General features: G+C 37.9%; 1 protein-coding gene across 1 annotated transcript in view; it reads left to right on the top strand.

The window, feature by feature from the left end:
* Window positions 1-781: 781 nt before the first annotated feature.
* Window positions 782-15,023, top strand: part of SLCO1B3 (solute carrier organic anion transporter family member 1B3) — a 63,620-nt gene continuing 49,378 nt past the window's right edge. Inside the window, exon 1 of the mRNA XM_028093249.2 lies at window positions 782-868. Within this exon, the coding sequence (XP_027949050.1) occupies window positions 782-868 (87 nt within the window). The remainder of the gene's footprint in view (window positions 869-15,023) is intronic.

Genomic DNA, 15,023 nt, shown 5'->3' on the forward strand with positions numbered 1-15,023 from the left:
ACATATATTCAGCTGCATACATTTTCTCTTCAAAAATAAATGAACAAAATTAAAATAAAGTAGGATCGTGATGGTGGTAAGGTCAAGTATGGCTAGAGTCTGTCTGAGAGGTACTTAGAGTATGCTTTGCTCTCTTTAGCAAATCCAAACTTGACCTGCATTTCAAACCTGGTTCTCGAGATATCTCTTCCACGAAATCTTCTGGGCTCAGCCACTGTAATTATAATTCATTACATTGTTTTTCTACCCATTTTGACTGTCTACTATGTGCAAGGCACTCTTCAGCACCTTGTAAAAGTATAAAGATGAATTAAACATATATTTGCCTTCCTAAATTTTATAATGTAGATACGTAAAACATTTAAAATTTTTGTGATTTAAAATTCTTATCTAGTATGTGACTCTATGTTATTTACTTGTTTCAAATTCTCTTCATAAATCTATCTTCCTAATTAAAATATAATCCCCTAAAGCTAGCACTGTGTGTATGTATGTGTGTGTGTGTGTGTGTGTGTGTGTGTGTGTGTGTGTGTGTGTGTGTGTGTGTGTGTTTGCCCTCCTTTTGTGTCTAGCATTTACCTAGTCTTGTGCTAAGGACATCAAAGATCCTGAATGAGTATTAGTGGGTTTATTGATTGATTGAGGGCAACCTTGCGGCTTTTCTTATTTTTGAATCATATATTGTTAAAGTGAGATAAGTTCTCCTTTTTCTCCCTGAATAGGTGATCATTTCAAACCAAACAACAACAATTGGAAACACTCACATGCTATCGGTAGTTCCATGATGGACTCAAATCAACATTTGAAAAAGACAGCAGAAGCAACACCTCCAAAGGAAAGGGAAACGAGATGCTGCAATGGATTCAAGGTAGGAATAGTTTCATGTTTCCAAACTAAAATAAGTGGAGGGTTTTTTTTTTTTTTTAAACAACCAGTTTTGGAAAAGAACAATATAACAATGATCTATATCTTGATTTAAATAAGTCTTTAAATCTGAAAAAGGAATTTCTTTGGTGATAATTCTGATGGCTAAGAGCTTACTAATGTTAAAAAATTTAGAAATCTTTTGATATCTTCTCTTTGGTTCTTGATGGACCAAAAGATACTTATTAATTTCATTGAAATAAGTCACTGTATAATGAATAATACATAAAAAATCTTGGAATTGACCTATAGGGAGAGCAGATTCATTAGTTTTATGACTTTGTGGTCTTGACCTATTAATTTTTTTTTCTTTTGAAGAACAGCATTTGTTATTCTATTAATTTAAATAATAGAGGCTGGTAGAAAAGAGATTTATAATAACAAGTAAAAACATGAACCAAACACCTAATTACTGACTTAGGAAAGCCATTTAATTTTTTCAAATTCAGGTTAGTAAAAGAAATAATCTTGTGTCTTGATTTTGTCTTACAACTGTAAGACATTAAAGGATATAGTCTGCATTGGGATTTTCATTGACAGAAAGAAGTACTCCCTGAGCACAATGTTGAAGAAACCAAGACTGAGGAAAATTGAAAAGTTTGCCTAACATCATCCAGCTTGAAATTGAAAACCCTTAAACCCAAGTCAAAGTCTTTAAAACCCCATAGGGAATTTTTGAAGAAATTAAAAAAAATTAATTATGGCTGTCTTTTACCAATATATTAAGTGTTTTCCTCAAAGTTGTAGTCTTAATTGCTGAATAAAGACCACAGGAATCAGACTCAGTTGCAATAATGTTATATAAGGTCCCTTTTAACTTTGTCCAGAGAACATGTTTGTTTTCAGAGATTAGTCTATTCTGATGAAAGATTTGAGTAATATTTAAGCAGAATAGCAGTCACAAGTAAAAGGTAATGGTGAATGCAAGTCTAAGGTAATATGGTGTGCTCGGTTCTTTCTGCTCTTAAACATTGAGGGTTACAGTGATCTCAAAGTACAGTGATCACATAGTAGAGTGAGAGCAATCTGGCTGAAACAGTTAAAATTTCCAGAATGGTCCCTTGTAGCATATTTGCAAGTTAGTATGCATAAAATAAGTTAATTGCAGTCTAATGATCAAGACCAGAGAGCTAGAATAACAATAGAAGCTAACATTTATTGAGCACATATTATATGCCAGACACTGTTCTAGCGTTATGCTTCTTAGTGGATTTGTTCCTTACCACAATTCCACCACCAGATGCTATTATCTCTCTTTTACAGATGAAAAAAACTAAGATACAGCGAGGGCAAATGAATCCTTCTCAGTCCCAAAGCTGGTGGTGGAGCCAAGATCTGAACTTAGGCAGTCTGATTCCAAATCCCATGCTCTCAATTCTACTCCACACCTCTATAGTAACTGTGGGTTTCTATAATATTAGTGCCCTCAAAATATTCTGGTAGGTAGGGATTCAGTGATCATCCTCATTCTGTATTTTTAAAAATTCACCTTCAGACCAAGTAATTCAGTATCAAGCAACCATAGGATTCCTAAATTTGTTTATGTGCATGGGCATACACATTTATACATGTTGTTATTGACATGTATTGCAAACTCAGAAATGTATCAAAGTGCAAATAGATAATAGACCTCTTAAAATAACAGCATAATATTTTAATTAATTGAATTTAAATAAAATAAAATTTTAAAAATCAAATAAATAAATAACAACAGCACAGTTTGATTTTTTTCTTACCCCTTTCCCTCAATTTTTGGACTAAACCAACTACATCATATAAACCCTGCTACATTCTTCATGTTTACACTTGTCATTTCTGTGCTTCAGATTTCTTGTACCTTTATGTTGTAATAAAAATTCTTAACAAGGCAATAGCAATGCATCATCATCAAAAAACATAAATAATAAGGCAAAAGTAAAAGTCCCCCCCTTTTGCCTTCATTGCCACTCCCCATTCAAGAACAATCAGAATAACGACCCCTTTTGTAACCATCAGTAGCATTCATATCCTGCTGGTTCCTTTGACTCACTTTCCATATTAGCCGTTAACCATATTGGACTTTTGCTATTTATCAAAAATGCTGAGCAAACTTCTGACTTGGAGAAGTTTGTACTTGCTGATTTCCCTTCTGAATGTTCTACTTCCAGATACCTTGCTCCTTCATTTCATTCACATTTCTGTTTAAACGTTACCTCATCCTTGACCACCGCATATAAAATACCCTTTCCTACTCATAACTCTTTGATCAAATTTATTTTTTTCATAGCATTTATCACCAGCTGACACTGACACACAAACACACATATGTATATGTGTTTGTGCACATGCGTGCCTTTAATGGCTTAAAGAATTAATTTATTACAACTCTGTAATAATCTTATAGTCCTGAAGTTCAGAAGTCCCAAATGGGTCACAGTGTATTAAAATCAAGGTGTTGGCAGGGCTATGTTCCTTTCTGGAGGGTCTAGGTGACCATCCATTTCCTTGCCTTTTCCAGCTTCTGGAGGCTGCCCAAAGTTTGTGCCTCAAGTCTCTCTTTCATATGCAAAGCTGGTGGTCAGTCATGTAATTCTCAAATGGCGTCAAGTGAACACTGACTCTTATGCTTCCCTCTTCCACATTTAAAGGACCCTTGTGATCATATTGGGTTAACCAGGATAATTCAGGATAATCTCTTTAAGGTCATCTGATTAGCAACTCTATTTGCAACCTTAATACCTCCTTGCCATTTACCTAATGATTTCCTAGATAGGCAGAATAACTGCCCTCAAAGGAAGATGTCCAGGTCCTAATCTCTAAAACTTGTGAAAAAAAATATACTGTGTATATATATATATATATATATATATATATATATATATATATACACACACACACTTTGTATATTATATTATTTTATATATTTATATATTTAGTCTTGGTACATTGTATATTTCTAGTAATTTACCCATTTTTATTAAGTTATCCAGTTTGTTGGCATAGTAGTCTCTAAAAAATAGTCTTTCATAGTAGTCTCTAATGATGTTTTCTCTTTTCTTTTTTCTTTTCCTTTCTTTCTCTTCTTTCTTTCTTTCTTTCTTTATTTTGTGAGACAGAGAGATTGAGAGAAAGAAAGGGTGCACCATGCCGGGAGTGGGAAGGGCAGAAGGAGAGAATCTCAAGCAGACTCCGTGCTGAGCCCAATTTGGGACTTGATCTCACAACCCTGAGATCATGACCAGAGCCAAAATCAAGAGTCAGATCCTTAACCGACTGAGACCAATCCTTTTTATTTCTGTGGCATCAATTATAATGTCTCTTTTTAAAAATTTATTTGAGTGTGCTATCTTTTTTCTTAGTCTAAGTGTTTGTTAATTTTTTAATTTTTCAAATAACCAACTTTTAGTTTTATTGGTTGTTTTGTATTGTTTTTCTATTTTATTTATTATTTCTGCTCTGACTTTTGTTATTTCCTTCCTTCTGCTAACTTTGGTCTTAGTTTTTTTCTTTTTCTATCTTGCTGGCATGTAAAGTGAGATGGTTTATTTGAGATCTTTCCTCTTTTTTTTAATGTAGGTGCTATGGAGTTCTCTCAATACTATTTTTTCTGCATTCCATAACTTTTTGTATGTTGTGTTTTCATTTTTGTTTGTCTTGAGGTATTTTTCTAATTACTTCTTTGAATTCTTCTTTGACCCGTTGTTGTTTAAGAATGTGTTGTTTAATTTTCACGTATTTGTGAATTTTCCACTTTTCCTTTTGCTGTCGATTCCTGGTTTCATTCTATCTTGGGGAGAAAAGGTACTTGGTATGATTTCAGTCCTCCTTAATTTGTTAAGATTTATCTTGTGACCTAACATCTGATATATCTTGGAGAAAGATATGTGTAGACTTAAAAGAAATGTGTATTTTGCTGTTGTTAGGTAGAATGTTCTATGTATGCTCTTAGGTTCATTTGCTTTATCGTATTGTTCGAGTTCTCCATTTCTTTATTGATCGTCCATCCATTATTTAAAATGAGGTATTAAAGGTTCCTACTGTATTGCCCTATGTATTTTCTGTTTTGTTTTGTCAATGTTAACTTTATATATTTAGGCACTCTGATGTTGGATACACACACAGATATAATTGTTCTATCTTCCTGGTCAATTGACACTTTTATCATTATATAATGTCCTTTTTTGTTGTGACGTTTTTACTTAAGTTCTATTCTGTCTGATATCAGCGCAACCATTCCTGTTCTCCTTTGGTTACCAATTGCATCAAATATCTTTTTCCATCACTTCACTTTCAGCCTCTATGTGTCCTTAAATCTAAAATGAGTTTCTTGTAGACAGGGCATAGTTGAGTCTTATTTTTCTTTTTTTATCCATTCAACCACTTTATGTCTTTTGATGGGGGAGTTTAATCTATTTACATTTAAAGTTATTATTGATAGGGAAGATTTACTATTGCTACAGTGTTGTTTTCTGTTAGTCTTGTACAAGTATACCTCAGAGATATTTTGTTTAGTTTCAGACTACCACCATAATAAAGCAAATATTGCAGTAAAGGGAGTCAAATGATTTTTTTTTTTTTGGTTTCTCAGTGCATGCAAAAGTTACGTTTACACTATGATATAGTTTATTAAGTGTGCAAAAGCATTATCCCTAAAACAATGTACACACCTTAATTTTAAAAAATATTGCTAAAAAATGCTAACCATCATATGAGCTTTCAGAAATTTATAATCTTTTTGCTGGTGGAGTGTCTTACCTCAAAGTTCATGGCTGCTGACTGCTCAGGGTGGTAGTTGCTGAAGGTTGGGGCAGCTGTGGCAGTTTCTTAAAATAAGACAGCAGTGAAGTTTGCCACACTGATCAACTCTTCCTTTCACAAGCTATCTGATAGCATTTCACTCACAGTAAAATTTCTTTCAAAACTGGAGTCAATCCTCTCAACCCCTGTTGCTGCTTTAAGCTAAGTTCATATAATATTCTAAATACTTTATTGTCATTTTAACAATCTTCATAGCATCTTCACCAGGGGTAGACTGCCTCACAAGAAACCACTTTATTTGTTTATCCATAAGAAGCAACTCCTCTTCCATTAAAGTTTTTTCAGGAGATTGCAGCAATTCAGCCACATCTTCAGACTCCACTTCTAATTCCAGTTCTCTTCCTATTTCTACCACATCTGCAGTTACTTTCTTCATTCACAAGGCATTCTAACTAGAAATTCTTCAAAGCAACAGAACTATTTGAAGACGAGAAAAAATAAATTTATTTCAGTAAAGCAAGTAGCATAATGATTTTACATTACAAATATTATTGAATTAAGATTAATTTAAAAACCCTATACCTTGCTTCTGAAAGGCAGGAAAAACAGGTGTAGTTTTCAAGAGAAAACTGAAACAAAAAACGATCAAATAATAATTTGTAATATTCGGGGCGCCTGGGTCTTTAAGCGTCTGCCTTTTGCTCAGGTCGGATCCCGGGGTCCTGGGATCGAGCCCCGCCTCGGGCTCCCTGCTCCGCGGGAAGCCTGCTTCTCCCTCTCCCACTCCCCCTGCTTGTGTTCTCTCTCTCGCTGTGTCTCTCTCTTTCAAATAAATAAAATCTTTAAAAATAATAATAATTTGTAGTATTCAACCATGATAATTTTGCATTTCAGTAAAACAAGCTAAAACAGTGCCTCATATCATCATATTAACATGGAAAATAAGTTTGTTAAAAAATAAGAGCTCTAAGAATAAAAATGGAAACAGTGAAGGATTAAATTCCAGCAAATATTTAATTAGTGTATACTCATCCTATTTTATAATTTTGCCTGACTTCTTATCATCCCAGCTGCCCCCTCCGCACCTTCCTTCTCTGGATCTCTCCTTTATAGGATTCTCCCCCCAACTTTTAGGTGGCTATGGTTAACCTAAACTCTTCTTTTTCATTTTTTCAGGCTAAAAGGACCACAGGGTTTTTGTTTTTGCTTACCACCCCCGCCTCCCGCCCGGCTCCCGAGACAGAAAGCACATATGCACAAAGGCAGGGGGTAGAGGGAGAGGGAGAGAGAGAGAGAATCCTAAGCAGGTTCGATCTCACGACCCTGAGATCATGACCTGAGTAGAAGTCAAGAGTAGTTCACTCAATGGACAAGCCACCCAGTCGTCCTAAGAGTTTTACCTTTGGAGGTGCTGTGGCCTCACCTCAAAGCCATAAGAATGGGAAACTCATCTTACACATTTTCTTCTTCTAAGTATCAACGCGTCTCCAGAGTCTGACTGCTTTGTTTGTCCTCCCATGTCTTCCTCCAGGTGGTTTTTTTGTTTCCCCGTAGACTTTATAATTGTTATTTGCTGGTGGATCAGTTTCGTGGGAACTTACTGAGCTCTTTTGGAAGTGGAAATGGTTATACATATTTAAAAATCACCCTGGCTGCAGTGTGAAAAGGGTAACAATGAGGAAAGAGAGATGCCGGTTAGAAAAGGAGGTAATCTGAGTGAAACGATGGTCATTTAAGTAGAAATATAAAGTGAGGCATGTTCAAAAGAGAGAAATTTATAAGGTCAAATTTTTAACTTTGGGGAATTGATTGGATGTAACCCAGAAGAGTGCAGCTTCTAGCTTGAGCAGCAGGGAGAAGGTAGTGACACAGGAAGAAGAGGTGAAAAGGGAGGAAGAAGAGAGAGATCTGGATGTAGCCATCAAAGCCTCATTGCAGTTCTAATGTGGCCATTTTGGAAAAGCAATGTAAAACTCAGCAAAAGCAATCATGGCTCAAGATATAAGTTTGGTAATCATCAGCATCTAGCTGGTAATAAAAACAATGACAACTGCTATGTGTAAAGGGTATGTGGAGTAAAAAAAGAGAGTCTGAAACAAAACCCTGAAAAAAAAAAATTGAAAAACGAGAGGGGGTGCGGAGCAAGATGGCAGAGGAGTAGGAGACCTAGATTTCGTCTGGTCTCAGGAATTCAGCTGAATAGGGATCAAACCATTCTGAACACCTATGAACTCAACAGGAGATGGAAGAGAAGAATAGCAACAACTCTCTGAACAGAAAAGCAACCACTTTCTGGAAGGTAGGACATGCGGAGAAGTGAATCCGGGGCAATATTTGGGAGGATAGATGGCGGGGGAGGGTGTCACCGTTGGCCGCTTCTGGCAAGTGATAGAGCCGCGGAGCACAAAATCGGAACTTTTAGAAGTCAGCTCCGCTGAGGGACGTCGCTCCGGTGGCTAAGCAGGGGGTGGAACCCTCGCGGGACAGTGTGGTCTCGGGACCCTCGGGGTCACAGAAAGACTGGGGGTGCCTGAGTGCGGCAGAGCCCCCAGGTATCAGAGCGGGGGAGCCGGCTGCAGAGACAGAGCCCAGGCGCGGGCTCTCAGCTCGGGGTTGCCATAAACCGTGATCTGCGGCCCAGTTGGACCACTGCTCCTCCAGCAGGGACCCAAAAAGTGGCAAATCCGGGGAGACTCCCCTTCCTCTCCCAGGAGGAGCAGCGCGGGAGCGCACTGCAGGGATCTGCTGGGTTTGGAGACTCCACACACATCTCTGGGTCGGGTCCCAGAGATAGAAATGCTCGGTCACAGGCCGGGTGACCACGGAGTGCGGTCAGAGACGGGGGAGCCGGGAGTGATTGACAGCTTTTTTCTGGGGGCGCACTGAGGAGTGGGACCCCGAGTTCTCAGCTCCTCTGGGCAGAGATTGAGAGGCCACCATTTTCACTCTCATCCTCCAAAGCTGTAGGGAAAGCTTACAGGGAACAAAAGCTCCCGAGAGCAAACCCGAGCAGATTACTTAGCCTGGACCTGACAAGGGCGGGGCAATTCCCCTTCCGGCAAAGACATTTGGGAACCATGGCAATAGGCCCCTCCCCCAGAAGATCAGCAAGGACAGCCAAGACCAAGTTTACTGATCAATGAGAACGGCAGAACTCTAGTGCTAGGGGAATACTGCACATAGAACTCATGGCTTTTTTACCATGATTCTTTTGTCTTTCAAAGTTAATTTTTTTAACTGTTTTGGTTTTTATTTTTATTTTTCCTTTTTTCAACCAACATCTTATCAATCCTTTTTTTAAAAAAACATTTTTATTTTTCATTTTTAGAGTCATATTCTATCCCTTCATAGTAGTTACCCTTATTTTTGGCATATATATATATATATATATATGTATATAAGTTGTTCTACGTCTCTCTTTAAAATTTTGAGATACAGTTTCTTCTAACAGATCAAAATATACCCGAAATCTCTAGTGTATGGCTTTGTTCTAGTCTTCTGCCTGATCACATTCTCTCCCCTTTTTTTCTTTCTTTCTTCTTTTTTTTAATCCTCTTCTTTCTTTTTTCAACCTCTTATCAATTCCTTTTATAAAATTTTTTATAATTTTCATCTTTACAGTCATATTCCATCCCTTCATGGTATCAACCCTTATTTTGTACATATATGTCTTTCTTTAAAATTTTGGGAGGCACTTTCTTCTAACAGACCAAAATACACCCAAAATCTAGTGTGTGGCACTGATCTATGCACAGCTTGATCATATTTGATCATATTCTGGTTTTTTTTGTTCTGTTTTTGTTTGTTTTTATCTTTTTTTTCTCTCTCTCCCTTTACTTTTCCTTTCGTTCCCTTTCTTTTCCCCTGGTTTCAGGTCTTTTATGATTTGTTTACAGTATATTTTCTGGGGACGTTGTTACCCTGTTAGCATTTTGTTCTCTCATTCATCTGTTCTCCTCTGGACAAAATGACATGACGGAAAAAATCACCTCAAAAAAAAGAACAAGAGGTAGTACTGTCTGCCAACGACCTATGCAATACGGACATTAGTACGATGTGGAACCTACAGTTCAGAATCATGATCTTAAAGATACCAGCTGGGCTTGAAAAAAGCATGGAAGTTATTAGAGAAACCCTTTGTGGAGAAATAAAATAAATAAAATCTAACCAAGTTGAAATCAAAAAGGCTATTAATGAGGTACAATCAAAAATGGGGGCACTAACTGCTAGGATAAATGAGGCAGAAGAGAGAATCAGCGATATAGAAGACCAAATGATGGAAAATAAAGAAGCTGAGAAAAAGAGAGATAAACAACTACTGAATCACGAGGGCAGAATTCGAGAGATAAGCGATACCATAAGACGAAACAACATTAGAATACTTGGGATCCCAGAAGAAGAAGAAAGAGAGAGAGGGGCAGAAGGTATATAGGAGCAAATTATAACAGAGAACTTCCCTAATGTGGGGAAGGAAACAGGCATCATAATCCAGGAGGCACGGAGAACCCCTCTCAAAATCATAAAAATAGGTCAACACCCCGACATCTAATAGTAAAACTTACGAGTCTCAGAGACAAAGAGAAAATCTTGAAAGCAGTTCAGGAGAAGAGATATGTAACCTACAATGGTAGAAACATTGGATTGGAAGCAGACCTATCCACAGAGACCTGGCAGGCCAGAAAGGACTGGCATGATATGTTCAGAGCACTAAATGAGAAAAATATGCAGCCAAGAATACTATATCCAGCTAGGCTGTCACTGAAAATAGAAGGAGAGATAAAAAGCTTCCAGGACAAACAAAAACTAAAGGAATTTGCAAACACGAAACCAGCCCTACAAGAAATATTGAAAGGGGTCCTCTAAGCAAAGAGAGAGCCTAAAAGCAGCATAGACCAGAAAGGAACACAGACAATATACAGAAAGTCACCTTACAGGCTATACAATGGCACTAAATTCATATCTTTCCAGAGTTACCCTGAATGTAAATGGGCTAAATGCCCCAATCAAAAGACACAGGCTCTCAGATTGGATTCAAAAACAGGAGACCCATCAATATGCTATCTACAAGAGACTCATTTTAGACCCAAAGGCACTCCCAAACTGAAAGTGAGGGGGTGGAAAACCATTTACCATGCTAATGGACACCAAACGAAAGCTGGGGTGGCAATCCTTATATCAGACAAATTAGATTTTAAACCAAAGAGTGTAAAAAGAGATGAGGACGGACACTCTATCCTACTTAAAGGGTCTATCCAACAAGAAGATCTAACAATTGTAAATATCTTTGCCCCTAACATGGGAGCAGCCAATTATATAAGCCAATCAAGAACAAAAGCAAAGAAACACATTGACAACAGTACAATAATAGTGGGGGACTTTAACACCCCCTTGACCGAAATGGACAGATCATCTAAGCAAAAGATCAACAAGGAAATAAAGACTTTAAATGACACACTGGACCAAATGGACTTTACAGACATATTCAGAACATTCCATCCCAAAGCAACGGAAAATACATTCTTCTCTAGTGCCCATGGAACATTCTCCAGAATTGATCACATCCTAGCTCACAAATCAGGTCTCAACCAGTACCAAAAGATTGGGATTATTCCCTGCATATTTTCAGACCACAGTGCTCTGAAACTAGAACTCAATCACAAGAGGAAAGTTGGAAAGAACTCAAATACATGGAGGCTAAAGAGCATCCTACTAAAGAATGAATGGGTCAACCAGGAAATTAAAGAAGAATTAAAAAAATTCATGGAAACCAATGAAAATGAAAACACAACTGCTCAAAATCTTTGGGATACAGCAAAGGCAGTCCTAAGAGGAAAGTATGTAGCAATACAAGCCTTTCTCAAGAAACAAGAAAGGTCTCAAATACACAACCTAACCCTACACTTAAAGGGGCTAGAGAAAAAAACAGCAAATCAAGCCTAAACCCAGCAGAAGAAGGGAAATAATAAAGATCAGAGCAGAAATCAGTGAAATAGAAACCAAAAGAACAGTAGAACAGATCAACGAAACTAGGAGCTGGTTCTTTGAAAGCATTAACAAGATTGATAAACCCCTGACCAGACTTATCAAAAAGAAAAGAGAAATGACCCAAATCAACAAAATCATGAATGAAAGAGGAGAGATCCCAACCAACACCAAAGAAATACAAACAATTATAAGAACATATTATGAGCAACTCTATGCCAGCAAATTAGATAACCTGGAAGAAATGGGTGCATTCCTAGAGATGTATCAACTACCAAAACTGAACCAGGAAGAAGTAGAAAATCTGAGCAGACCTATAACCACTAAGGAAATTGAAGCAGTCATCAAAAATCTCCCAACAAACAAAAGCCCAGGGCCAGATGGCTTCCCAGGGGAATTCTACCAAACATTTAAAGAAGAATTAATACCTATTCTCCTGAAACTGTTCCACAAAATAGAAATAGAAGGAAAACTTCCAAGCTCGTTTTATGAGGCCACCATTACCTTGATCCCCAAACCAGACAAAGACCCCATCCAAAAGGAGAATTACAGACCAATATCCTTGAAGAATATGGATGCAAAAATTCTCACCAAAATAGTAGCCAATAGGATCCAACAGTACATTAAAAGGATTATTCACCACGACCAAGTGGGATTTATCCCTGGGCTGCAAGGTTGGTTCAACATCCACAAATCAATCAACGTGATACAATAAATTAACAAAAGAAAGAACAAGAATCATATGATCCTCTCAATAGATGCAGGAAAAGCATTTGACAAAGTACAGCATCCTTTCTTGATCAAAACTCTTCAGAGTATAGGGATAGAGGGTACATACCTCAATATCATAAAAGCCATTTTGAAAAACCTACAGTGAATATCATTCTCAATGGGGAAAAACTGAGAGCTTTCCCCTAAGGTCAGGAACACGGCAGGGATGTCCACTATCACCACTGCTAATCAACATAGTATTAGAAGTCCTAGCCACAGCAATCAGACAACAAAAAGAAATCAAAGGCATCCAAATCGGCAAAGAGGAAGTCAAACACTCACTCTTTGCAGATGATATGATACTTTATGTGGAAAACCCAAAAGACTCCACCCCAAAACTGCTAGAACTCATACAGAAAATCAGTCAAGTGGCAGGGTATAAAATCAGTGCACAGAAATCAGTGGCATTCCTATACACCAACAACAAGACAGAAGAAAGAGATATTAAGGAGTCGATCCCATTTACAATTGTACTCAAAACCATAAGATACCTAGGAATAAATCTAACCAAAGAGGCAAAGGATCTGTACTCAGAAAACTATAAAATACTCATGAAAGAAATTGAGGAAGACACAAAGAAATGGGAAAACGTTCCATGCTCATGGATTGGAAGAACAAATATTGTGAAGATATCAATGCTACCTCGTGCAATCTACACATTCAATGGAATCCCCATCAAAATAGCATCCACTTTTTTCAAAGAAATAGAACAAATACTCCTAAAATTTGTATGGAACCAGAAAAGACCCCGAATAGCCAGAAGAATTTTGAAAAAGAAAAGCAAAGCTGGCAGCATCACAATTCCGGATTTCCAGCCCTATTACAAAGCTGTCATCATGAAGACAGTATGGTACTGGCACAAAAACAGACACATAGATCAATGGAACACAATAGAGAGCCCAGAAATGGACCCTCAACTCTATGGTCAATTAATCTTCTACAGAGCAGGAAAAAATGTCCAATGGAAAGAAGACAGTCTCTTCAACAAATGGTGTTGGGAAAATTGGACAGCCACATGCAGAATGAAACTGGCCATTTCCTTACACCACACACAAAAATAGACTCAAAATGGCTGAAAGACCTAAATGTGAGACAGGAGTCCATCAGAATCCTAAAGGAGAACACAGGCAGCAACCTCCTCGACTCAGCCGCAGCAACTTCTTCCCAGAAACATCGCCAAAGGCAGGGGAAACAGGGACAAAAATGAACTATTGGGATTTCATCAAGATAAAAAGCTTTTGCACAGCAAAAGAAACAGTCCACAAAACCAAAAGACAACCAACAGAATGGGAGAAGATATTTGCAAATGACATATCAGATAAAGGGCTGGTATTCAAAATCTATAAAGAACTTATCAAACTCAACACCCAAAGAACAAATAATCCAATCAAGAAATGGGCAGAGTTTATGAACAGACATTTTTCCAAAGAAGACATCCAAGTGGCCAACAGACACATGAAAAAGTGCTCAACATTGCTTGGCATCAGGGAAATCCAAATCAAAACCTCAATGAGATACCACCTCACACCCGTCAGAATGGCTAAAATTAACAAGTCAGGAAACGATGGATGTTGGCGGGGATGTGGAGAAAGGGGAACCCTCCTACACTGTTGGTGGGAATGCAAGCTGGTACAGCCACTCTGCAAAACACTATGGAAGTTCCTCAAAAAGTTGAAAATAGAGCTACCATATGATCCAGCAATTGCACTACTTGGTATTTACCCCAAAGATACAAATGTAGGGATCTGAAGGAGTACGTGCACCCCGATGTTTATAGCAGCAATGTCCACAATAGCCAAACTGTGGAAAGAGCCAAGATGTCCATCGACAGATGAATGGATAAAGAAGAAGTGGTATATATACACAATGGAATATTATGCAGCCATCAAAAGGAATGAGATCTTGCCATTTGCAACGACGTGGATGGAACTGGAGGGTGTTATGCTGAGTGAAATAAGTCAATCAGAGAAAGACATGTATCATATGACCTCACTGATATGAGGAATTCTTAATCTCAGGAAGCAAACTGAGGGTTGCTGGAGTGGTGGGGGGTGGGAGGGATGGGGTGGCTGGGTGATAGACACTGGGGAGGGTATGTGCTATGGCAAGTGCTGTGAATTGTGCAAGACTGTTGAATCACAGATCTGTATCTCTGAAACAAATAATGCAGTATATGTTAAGAAAAAAGAAAAGATACCAGGAGGGGAAGAATGAAGGGGGGGCAATCGGATGGGGAGATGAACCATGAGAGACGATGGACTCTGAGAAACAAACTGAGGGTTCTAGAGGGGAGGGGGTGGGGAGGGGTTAGCCTGGTGATGGGTATTAAAGAGGGCACGTTCTGCAGGGAGCACTGGGTGTTATGCACAAACAATGAATCATGGAACACTACCTCAAAGATTAATGATGCAATGTATGGTGATTAACATTACAATAAAAAATTTTTAAAAAAAGATCCCACAGAAGTGAAGTTGGAAAAAAAAATTGAAAAACGAGAATAACATAAGCCGCTCAGGATACTTGAGAGGAGTGATCCAAAAGATAGGATTTGATTTGTGCAAATGTAAACAACTCACTTGTTTTTGAGTTATGGAAAGAGAGTTATGGAA

This window comes from Eumetopias jubatus, unplaced genomic scaffold (genome assembly GCF_037043125.1).
Source record: "Eumetopias jubatus isolate StellerSeaLion01/CBP00866 unplaced genomic scaffold, mEumJub1_p1.0 scaffold_8, whole genome shotgun sequence".
Lineage (NCBI taxonomy): Eukaryota > Metazoa > Chordata > Mammalia > Carnivora > Otariidae > Eumetopias > Eumetopias jubatus.